Source organism: Marmota marmota, unplaced genomic scaffold (assembly GCF_001458135.2).
Source record: "Marmota marmota marmota unplaced genomic scaffold, marMar, whole genome shotgun sequence".
Classification (NCBI taxonomy): Eukaryota; Metazoa; Chordata; class Mammalia; order Rodentia; family Sciuridae; genus Marmota; species Marmota marmota.
Window position 1 is genome coordinate 537,616 of NW_026000254.1, and position 12,092 is coordinate 549,707.

General features: G+C 34.6%; 1 protein-coding gene across 1 annotated transcript in view; it reads right to left on the reverse strand.

The window, feature by feature from the left end:
* The window catches only part of Huwe1 (HECT, UBA and WWE domain containing E3 ubiquitin protein ligase 1), a 146,043-nt gene that overhangs the window by 58,750 nt on the left and 75,201 nt on the right, over positions 1-12,092 (reverse strand). Inside the window, exons 20-23 of the mRNA XM_048796695.1 lie at positions 10,457-10,563; positions 10,041-10,218; positions 9,315-9,406; positions 8,416-8,628 (exon numbers count right to left, since the gene is read on the reverse strand). Of these exons, the coding sequence (XP_048652652.1) occupies positions 8,416-8,628; positions 9,315-9,406; positions 10,041-10,218; positions 10,457-10,563 (590 nt within the window). The remainder of the gene's footprint in view (positions 1-8,415; positions 8,629-9,314; positions 9,407-10,040; positions 10,219-10,456; positions 10,564-12,092) is intronic.

Consider the following 12,092-nt stretch of genomic DNA (forward strand, 5'->3'; position numbering starts at 1 on the left):
ATTAATCTTTTTTATGTAATAATCTCCTGAATAGTTTATAACTGTGTTTGTGATTTCTTATTTGACTGATTCATAAGTGACAGAGAATATATTCCTGCTCAACAGTATAAAACAGGGCTTTTGAGCTATTACAACACTAATTTTAAGAATCAGGGGCTAGGGCTGTGGCTCAGCGATAGGGCACTTGCCTAGCATGAGTGAGGCACGGAGTTTGATTCTCAGCACCACATATAAATAAAAATAAAATAAAAGGTCTATCAACAACTGAAGAGAAAAAAAAAAAAGAAAACAATTACCTGAGAAATAAAGGTAGCAAAATTGTGAGCACACGCATGCATGCGCACACATAAACACTCTTTTAAGTAACCACAAGAGATATCATGGGTTGCAGGCACAGGGTTTTTTTTTTTAGCAATTTGTTAATTACTACTGATTTAAATGTTCTGTATTCCATTCCATCATCAGGCTTACATTGACTTGCAGAAATATTAGAAATGAGGCCTGATGAATATGTAATTGAGGTTTATGTGCTTTGGTAACTGACTACACATGCCAGTTGTCTTCTATTAATGCCTGGTGATTATTAAAACCTCTCAGTCTCAAGAAGGTCCAATCCAAATGATGACTTTTATGGTCACACAACTTCTAATAAAAAAAAAAAAAAAAAAACCTATGTTAGATACACAAAAGATAAAGACATCAAAGTGTACCATTACTACCCCCCAAAACATTAAATTCTAAAGGAAAACATTAGGAGAAGAAATTTAAAAAATGGAAAATAATTTTAAAAGTGCCAATAGTAAGTTCTTACCTATCAATAATTACTTTAAATGTAAATGGATTAAATTCACTAATCAAAAGACACAAGAGATGAAGAAATAAAAGACTCAACTATGTTGTTATTGATGAAAAACTTATTGATGCTATAAAGATATACATCAAAAGAGACAGGAAAAAGAATTCCATGCAAAAGGTAACCAAGTGGAAACAGAAGTGATGTCTTTGTTCATTTTGTGCTATTATAACAGAATAGCTAAAGTCAAGTAATTTGTACTCATTAGAAATGCATTGGTTCCCAGTTTTTGAGGCTCAGAAATCCAATACCAAGGACCTGGCACCTGGCAAGGGCCTTACAGATTAATAGCATGGTGGAAGGCATTACATGGCAGAAAAGCAAAAACCTATAGTAGAAAGACAAAGAATGGACAAAAGAGAGAGAGTGCACTATTTCCCAATAATAGCATTTGCCCATTTATAAACATGGACTCCTCATGACCTAAGTGTCTCTTAAAGTTCCCACTTCCCAGTACCATCACAATGGAAATTAAACTTCAATAAGTTTTGGTGGAAAAGAACATTCAAGCTATAGCAGGTGGCTATACTGATATAAAGAAAATAGACTTTAAGTCAAAACCTGTCACAAGAGACAAATAAGCCATTATATAATAAAAATGGCATCAACTCATTAAAAGTATATGATATCTGTAATATGTATGCCCTATCATTAAAGCACCTAAGTATATAACCCAAATGTTAACATAAATGAAGAGAAAAACAAATAGTAGTACAGTAACATTAGGGGACTTTGTTAGGTACGCAGTTAGCTAGGAGCAAGTAGGAACTAGAGAAAGGATAACGGACTGTAGAAGGGCACTTGTCCAGCAACTTACTAGGTGAATTCAGTACTCATCATACACTGACACCTCTTTCAAAGAAGAAAACCATATAAGGACATAAATATACTATCACTTCATGTGGATAGGACTATGCAAGAGATCCATCTGAGTAGGTGAACAAGCTACTTAAAACCACAGAGGACCCACAATGCTAGACCTGCAGTCAGACAGACACTCATCCTCCTTTTCAAGGAACATAACCTGTTTTCAAGGTAGTGCATGTATCCCTGAGCTGCCCAGAGGATTAGCTGAATGCTATATGACCTTCCACTGGTTGCACTAGACCAAAAAGGGCAAAGTGACCTGATTGCACAGACACATGTCTTCAGTTCTTACATAGCAAAGATGCATGACTTCCCATAAAAAGGTCATCAAGTACACAGCTCTGGCTAAAAAGAAGTGGATAGCTGTTGCACCAGGGTTTCCAGCCACTCCAAGATCACATCCCCTAACTATACTGATAAAAGCCCAACCATTTGGGGGCAATGGGTTTCTTATCATTTTGCCTACCTCACTTGCCATGGCATATTTTTGCTGTAAAATAATGCTGCCTTAAGTATTATCTCTTTCACTGTGATTTTGTTCCTGCACCAAGGTAATGTCCTGATTTTAGGCACTATACCCAATATCCAAGGAATACTTACTCCACTGTCTATCTTGAATAAGTAACAATATCCCATTTGTAATTATGGATGAATCATTCAGACAAAAAAATATAATATGGACACACTGAATTCAAACTACACTTTAGACAAATGAACTTAACAGACATGCCCAGTTGATTCCAATGAACAGCAGCAGGAGAAATCTTCCCAGTGCACAGAACGTTCTCCAGGACAGATTTTGTTACTTCACAAATCAAATTTTAATAAACTTAAGAAGACTGAAATTGTATTGAGTAGCTTTTATAACCCCAATGGAGTGAAACAAGACATAACTGGAGGAAAAAAAACTGGAAAATTAACAAAGATTTGAAAAATAAATACAATAAATACACTCCTGAGAAACTAAAGGGTCAAAGAAGAAAGCAAAAAGCAATATTTTGAAAAAAATTAAAATGGGACCAAAATATATCAAAACTTACAGTGTAGTGAAACAAGTTCTAAGAGGGAAGTTTATAACAACGCCTACATTAAGAAACAAGAAAGAACTCACGGAAACAACATTGATGTCAGCCTCAAGGATAGGGAAAGAAGAACAAACCAAGCCCAAAGTTAATATAAGAAAATAATTAAAATTAGAACAGAATGAAAGTAAAATATTGACTAGAAAAGCAAAATAAAAAGATCAATAAAACCAAGAGTTTGATCTCTGAATGGAAAAACAAAATTTTAAAAAGTATAGGTAGATGAAGAAAAAGTAGAGAAAACCAAAAAGAAAAATTCTCCATGAAAGAGGAGACATTGGAACCAGTACCACAGATGTAAAAAAAATCAAAACAGACTTATATAAATAATTGCCTATCAACAAATTAGATAATCTATAAGAAATGGATAAATTTGGGGAAACAAAATCTGCTAAGACTGAAGCATGGAGAAATAAAATATCCAAAAATACCAATGTGAATAGGGAGATCAAATCAGTAATTGAAACATCTCCTAGCAAAGTGAATCCCAGGACCTGGTGTCTTCACTGGTAAATTCCTCAAAATGTTTAAAGAATAGTTAATATCAATCCTCCTCAAATGTTTTCAAGAAACTTAAGGAGGGAACATTTCCAGTACTTTTTATGAGGTCAGCGCTACCTTAATACAAAGACATTACAAGAAAATTACAGACCAATGTGCCTAGTGAACATAGGTACAAAAATTCTAAATAATCTCGCAAATCAAATTCACATCACATATTAAAAACCATTTTCCATGATTGAGATTTATCCCTGGGATGCAAGGAGAATTCAACACATATAAAAAAATCAATTGTTGCAATATACCAACTAACAGAATAAAGGATAAAATTTAAGTTCTTCTCAACAGATATAGATAAACTACCCAAGAAAATTTAAAATTTAAAATTATTTTAATTTAAAATTATTTTATGATAAAAACTCTTTACAAATTAGGTATAGAAGGAATGTACCGCAACCTAATTTAAGCCATATATGACAGGAAGGTACCTAATATCATTCCACACAATGAAAGCTGAAAGCTTTTTCCAAAATCACGAATGATATGAGGATGCCATTCTCCTAACTTATGCACATTATTATACTGGAAGTTCCAGGCCGAGAGATTTTAAAAGAAAAATAAACAAAAGTCATCTAAATTGGAATGGGAAAAATAAAATTGCTTCTGTGTGCAGATAACATTTTCTTATATGTAAAAAACTCTAATGATACCACCAAAACTTGTAAGAATTAATTTTAATATTTTTTAAAAAGTTGCAGTATAGAAAATAAACATGCAAAAATCAATTACATTTCAAGACACTAATAAAAACTACCTGAAAAAGAAACTTTAAAGGAAGCTATCTCATTTCCAATAATATCTTTAAAAATTTATAAAAATTTTTAATCAAGGAGGTAAAAAATCTATATACTGCTCTTTAAGACATCAATGAAATAAAATCATAGGACATGGATGAAAGAAATTGAAGAAAACACAAATAAATAGAAAGATACTTGGTATTCAGGAATGGGAAGAATTAATATTTAAAAAGTATCCATACTACCCAAAGTGATATATAAATTCAATGCACTGACTATCAAAATTCCTATGGCATTTTTTCACAAATAAAAAATAATTCTTAATTATATAAATGGAACCATAAAAAGCTCCAAATACCCAAAGTAACCTTAAATAAGAACAAAAAAATCTGGAAGCATGGCACCACCTGATTTCAAAGTATACTATGAGATTTTAGTAATGAAAAGTATGTTATTGAAATTAAAACAGACACATTGACTGATGGAACTGAACAGAACTCAGAAATAAATCTATACATTCAAGGTCAAATGATCTCTGGCAAAGGGGACAAGAACACACAATAGGGAAGTAACAGTCTCTTTAATAAATGGTGTTTGGAAAACTGAATATCCACATGCAGAAGAGTGAAATGGAACAGTCATTTCACAATATATACAAAAATCAAGTAAAAATATAGTATATATTTAAACATAAGATATGAAATTATAACCACTGGAATAAAACATAGGATAAGGTATCTGAACATTGGTTTGGGCCAACAGTTTAATAGATATGATCTCAAATGTATGGGCAACAAAAGAGAAAATGGACAAATGGGATTGTGTGAAACTAAAAACCTGCACAACAAAGGAAACAATCAGAGTGAAGAGATAGACAATAGAACAGGAGAAAATACATTCAAACTATATATTTTATTGGGAGTCAGTTTCCAAAATACATAAGGAACTCAACTCAAATGCAAAAACAATCTGATCAGAAAAATGGACAAAGGATCTGAATAGATATTTCTCAAGAGAAGTCATACAAATAGATNAACAATAAAAAAAGTAAATTCAAGACAAATGAAGTGGTTTACCATAACTGTAAGTATTAAAACTTTTTATGACCTTTTTTCTTGCCCCCAAAACACATACCACATACCCCCAGCTCGAACTTTATCCTTGATCATCTTACATTCTGCTTGGGGTTGGGGGGGGGGGTGAGTGTTTTTATCCAGCTCTTAATACAGACGCCTTTGGAAAAATAGTCCTCCCAGTGGGCCACATTTCAGGAACAAATGTTTCTCTACTCATTGCCTTTAAAACCTAAACAATTGCTATTCAAGTTCTAAAGACCATATGATAGTACATAATCCATTTCTTTCAAGTTACTCAAGAGAGGTGGATGGTGAGCTAGGTACACTAAGTGGAACTGAAAACAAAATAAAAATTAATGTCCAAACTACAATGCCTGGTTGCTTACTGAAAAAATATAATCTTTCCCAACAGTATCAAATTTTCTGAGAGCAAATAATTAAGAAGGCAGAAGAAGTCCAAAGACAAGTACTCAGAACTACCACAGCAAACAATCATGAATACAGAGCAGCACTCCTAGTACTAAGTATCTATGTTTCCTTATTTCAGATCTCTAAAACAAAATGATCTATTTCAAGAATACATACAAAGACCATTTTCATATAACAGCTGTTGGTGTAGGGAAAAAATAAGGGTAAAGAATACTGCCTATGCTTGAAAAACAAAAAACAAAACTGTAAACCCAAGACCATCAACAGGGAGAATGGATGAAAAATAGTGAACCATTAGATGCAAAAACATGGGTGAATCTCAAAAACACATCAAACAATTCAAACAAGTATATATACCAGATACAATACATGTTAAGAATCCATTCATATACTTTCTATTAATAGGAAGATCTTGAGTAAAATTATTATATGATGATAGAAATAAGGTCAATAGCTAGCTAACTCATTTTGGTGTGGAAAATGAGAAATCTGTGCAGTTTAGTGTGTGGAAATTGTACTTCAATAAAAATTAGGAAAAAAAATTAGCTTACATGCACAAGGCATTGGAAAATGGATGAAAGCATGGGGAACAAGAATTTGGGAACTTTTACTAAAGAGTTGTGTAACTGGGAGAGGGGATAAACAAAACTGGGGGTAAGAGAGGTGATACATATTCCAAATGGAATATTCCATAGGAATATTGGAAAAACATTGGAAAATGTACAACTTCCAATATAAAAACTGTTTAGGATAAAAGTTTCCTTCTATTAGATTGGACTTTAAAAATGAAGGTTGAGTTTAGACAGATTCTTGCTTTTTCTTTCAGCCCTATTAGCTACTTGGTAACCCAAAAACTGGACTTTTAAATTACACACACACAGTATATGTCAATTGTTGTGCGATTGTTGGAGGTAGTGGCAAACTCCCATGCCACGGAGTGTAGAAAAACACTGATACTATGGTACAGAAACTAAGAGAGCCCTTTGTATATTAGAAGCTCCATTTGAATTGTAGATTATGAATGCTATGGTTCTAGATCTTTTCATTCTCATTCACATTTCATTAGACCTAGCTCTCTGGGCATTTAAGACTTAAGAAATCCTTAACTTAATGCTCTTTATTCTTTCCATTAAACAAACACTTACCTACTAAATATAGAGATAGAAATTGACTGCTGAATGAAACAATAACACAGTCCTTGAGAAGCTTAAAAGTTAGTGAGGAAATCCTTTAGTACATAAAACCATTTTGAGAATTTAAGATTCAGCTCCATTAAGTTAAAAAAAGGCTACTTGAAGAATAAGACATTTTACTAACCTTGAAGAAATTTGAAAGATGATAAAGGGGAAGATTATTTGGGAATGGGGGACATATGTGGACAGAACAAGACATCCCAAGAAAGGAATACAAGGTGAAGAAATAATGGCTACAGAAAAAAAAATATCACTTTATAGTAACTACTTTAATTTGGGCAATGCAGCTCAAAGGTGTCTATAAGATGTCAAGAAGAGAAGTTACTGCAAATAAAAAGAATAAATGAAAACTTCTTTGTAGCCAGGGAAAGGAACTCAACTCAGCAGGGCCACTAACAATTAAGCATTAGGCAAAGGAAGTACTGAGACTTTGTAAAAAGTATCTTGCTTTTCTTCCAGGGTACTGTCTTGTTCCAGAAAGAGAATATTTTAAAATAAATAGAAGATGCTGCACAAAGGTAGGTTTGCTTTCTCAGAAAGAATAAGATATCTGCTCAACAAAGCAATACACTAGTAGTTAATGCCCCCCCACCACCCAAATTACTGACACCAACAGGTTCATTGCTATCTAGAGTTCCCAGAGGACACATTGGTTTTGGATTCTTTGGCCTTTACCACTGCTATCCATTCCACCAGAATCTTTTAATTCCCAAGCCATCCTTCAGTACCAGCTCAAACCCACTCATAGTCACATCTAAAATGCATATCCCTTTCTCAGAACTAGTGATCTATACTCCAAAGAACACTTATTATGAGCGAATGCCTGTTCAGAGGAATCATTCCCACTTCTGTTATAATGGTGATAAAGTTTAACCACTAGAGTTGACACCAGATCTGCTGTATGTGCATCCTGAAAGCTGAAAGTGCCTAACAGACCACCCAGCAGCCTTTGAGTCCCATGCCCCATGGCATCCAGGTAGTCGGTCAACTCTTATGCAAAACAACCATTAGTTAAATAAAAATGAGAAAAAATTATTGCCTGAGTACAATCATGAACTACATTCCAAAGTCTTCTTATTAATCAAAAAAATGAAACCTAAAAAATTTACCTACCAAAAAACAAAACAAACACCAGTAAACAAAACATCCCCACAACTCTTATAAACTTCTTTGGAGACAGGCTTCAAAAGTGGGACATGTTTTATGTGCTCGAATCAACAAACAGTGACATGGAATATGAAATCAGTGACAATAAATTCTCTGTGCACAAAGTCCATCAATTTGACACACTGATTTTTGATTCAATTTCAAGAATAGCTTTTGAAAAGGATAGCTTCCTAAGGCAACCAACAGTATTAATGACCAAATACAAAAAAGACACTACAAGAGTGAAACAAAAACAAATTATGTACTCAAGGGTCAGAAAGATCTTATATAACTGTTTTTTAATAGATGAAAATTGACAATAAGGTGGCTGAGGTTTAAAATCAGTGGTAGAGTCCTTGCACAGAATGTGCAAGGTCCTGGGTTCTATCCCCAGCACTGCAAAATATGCAATAACAGAGTGACTTAGGTGGTAACATGCCCAAGATCACAAACTGGTCTTGTGAACACTTACTGCTGATTGGGCTCAGTTTCATTTTGCTGGGTAGAATTAAAACTCTGCATGGCCTGTACTTCCTCTTCCTCCTCATCCTCACTAGAAGCTTCTTCTGCAGCATGATTAGATCTTGGGGGAGGAGCAGCAGCAGTGCCGTCTGCCTTCTGGATTGATGGCTTCTGACAGATATATTTCGGGTCTCTTCCAAGATTGCAGATTTCTTCAAGTAACTGAAAGGCACAGGGGAACAAGATCACTTGTTAGTAATTAAGGAAGTGTAGAGGATGACTAACATTTCCTGAGCATCTTCTATGAGCTATGTATTTGCAAAACACTTAATATACATGATACACCATTCCTAAAATGAATTAATTCCATTTTACAAACAAGGGAACAAAAATTCTACAACATCAAATTACTTGTTTAGGATCAGATAGCTGTTCAGTGACTGACTAGATTCCCTGTCCTAACTCACCAACCACAAGGAACTTGTAGTAGTCTCAACTAACCTCAAACACAACTGGCAGGGTTAATATATGCAGGAAGAAATGTCTATAAAGGGCAATATGCTTTTATAAACAGAACCCAAGTTTTGTCTGCTTACATATCATATATAAGAAAGCAATATATAGAAGCTTACATTAAACGAATGAGTTGTTGTTAAAAGGAAAATAATTCTCAATATGAAACACTGGAATTAACAGACTTCTTTCTGATTAGACTTGAACTAAAATAGCTTCATTTTCTTTTTCATTGCAAAAGACCAGCCCAAGAACGTGGAAAAACTGCATCAGACATTTTGCTCTTTAAACATAGTCTGAGAACCCAGAAGACCTCCAATAGGCCTAAACTTTTTCTATAAAGTCCCCTTTCTCTATTCTCTCAAGATCACGATGACAGCCTTATCATGTCCTACCTTAATGATGGCAGTTGTTGCATCCGTTTTGAGGGTGGGCTGATGTCTCATGAGCTCATCTACAGCACTCCCCAGGTTGGATGCAGTATCACCTAAAAGCAAAATGTGAATTGTTAGACTTAAAAAAAAAATAAGATCTTGTGACTGCTTTCCTTTTTGAGAGGAAAACATGGACGTGTTAACAAGGAAGAGTCTCACTATGTTGCCCAGAATGGACTCAAACTCCTGTACTCAAGTGATCCTCCTGCCTCAGTCTCCTGAATAAGATATAATATCTTTGAAAACTAGAATCTTTCCAAGCCCTACTTTCTTGTTCATTGATGATATGTTCTTAAGCACACTGAGAAAGAAATCTATTTAATCTGTGCCAATGTTGTAGACTTGAATATCAGAAGATCGGATTACAAAGATCAATACCTTGGGACTCCAAATTTCTCATGGACTACACACTAGATGGTGGACTTGGAAATCCAACCCTGCTCCCTATCACTTGCTGCTTACTAGTGCCACAACAATATGACAAACAGGCAAACTGTTCTGAAGCATGGAAATATTATGAAAAGAGGCTCAAGTATTCCTTCTTACCTACAGCAAAATTTATGGTGATTCATTCTCAATAAGCTTAACATGTCTAGCTAGAGACAAGATGTGCAATCAAGGAAGGGTTTCTTGCCAAATGGATAATTTTCTATTATAAAATAAATAAAATAAATCCTAGCAACTCACCAAGGGGATCAGAACTCCTCCTCCTCCGCATGGCTGGGAGATAATCTGGAGAGAGAAGAACTTTGAAGAGACGTTCAAATGGCTGACACTGTACAAAAGACTGAAGACCACGGGCATTCAAGCAGAGTGCACTGAATACATTTGGGAGGGAGCCAAGGACTTCACGGGTAGCAGGAACCTAGAGAGATTAAGTGAGCTTAGATGCAATCTAAAACAGAGTTCCTGTATATAGATTCTAAGAAAACCTGGCCATGGTTATTACACTGAGAAACAGAAGGAATTAACAACTAGACCCCACTCAGATTCAACATTATACAAAAGAGTTATGCAGTAAGACTGCTTAAGCATGCGCATGTCCATGTCATAGAGGAGTGGTATACATGGAATATTCTTTACAGAGAAACAGGGAGACTCACATCTTTGATAAGCAGTGCATGCAGCATGACATCTGTCAACCCATTGTCCTGGAGAGAGGAAAGCAGCGATGGTTCTTGGAATACAAACACAGTCACCACTTCAGTAGCTAAAAAAAGATGAGAAAAATATGGGAACCTGATATGCCTCATAAGTATTAAAAGCAAAACACCAACAAGTTTTAAAAAATAATATATAATAATTTAGTCTCTTGTGCTTACTATGAAATGAAAATTCCTAACACAACTACATTGGAGATAAATCACAATTAAGAATTTAGTAACTACCCTTCAAGATTTTTACAGGCATATTTTTACATATGTATGTTATATAATTTCCTTTGTTTTCAATGGCAGTATACACAGTTCACCAACCCATTCAATTTTGAATGCCTACATAGTATTCCACTAAATAAATGTCTTACTATGTATATAAATTGATCCAGTTAATGTGAAAACTGATAAGTCTAAATACAGATCCTTTATCAGCACAAGTGGGGAAAAAGATTAAGATGCAAATTTGCTGAGTTAAAACAAATACAAATTTAACTGATTAACACATACAAAGCATACTGTAGAAAAGGTTATTCAGACTAGCCACAGTGGCGCATGCCTGTAATCCCAGTAACTTGGGAAGCTGAGACAGGAGGTTTATAAGTTTGAGGCCAGCCTCAGCAATTTAGTAAAGTCCTAAGCAACTCAGAGAAATCCTGTCTGAAAATAAAAAAGAAAAAAAAAAAAAAAAGGGCTTCGGATATAAAGCACTCTTATATCCTTGTTATCAAAAAAAAAAGTTATTTAGTAATATTCAGTAATTTTTAAATTACCAACAGCGCTTTTAAGAATCCTTGGAATACATATTAACCTAACCAATTCAACACCATAAAACTTACATTGTGTATACAATTAAGACCACCATACTTAAGATTTTAAAACCTAACAAAGTGCTTAAACATAACATCGATAAAACATATAATAAACGAACTTGTTTATGGTGAAGCCTAAAATCTAACAGAAACCATAGGATTTTCATTTCAAGATAGTTTCATTTATCACAAATTCCAGTGAAATAGCAGACACATGACAACTATTGGAAACTACCAATTGTCAATGGCCTTTGCGATTCTTGATTGCCTTTTTTAGGTTTCTTTTTTTTCCCCCTCACATCTTTTTTAGGTTTCTACCAGTATTCAACACACCTTCTCATTGACTGTATAAATGTATGAACTCTATAATTACTAAAAGTGAGTATGAACTAAAATTAACATTCTACTAGAGGTCTAGCCAGGCATGGTGGTGCACACCTGGAATTCCAGCTACTTGGGAGGCAGAGGCCAGAGGATCTAAAGTTTGAGGCCAGCCTTGGCAATACGGTGAAATTAAAAGGTGCTGGGGTGTATCTCAGTGGTAAAGTACCATTGGGTTCAATCCCCAGCATCCCCTTTGCCCCCAAAAAGGGATCCAACTACAATGATACCATAATGTATGTCATTTGTGGGACAGTTTATATTCTCTTTAAAAACTTGGGCTGGGGTTATGGCTCAGTGGTAGAGCACTTGCCTAGCATGTGTCAAGGCACTGGGTCCAATTCTTAGTACCGCATATAAATAAATAAAATAAACGATCCATTAACAATTTA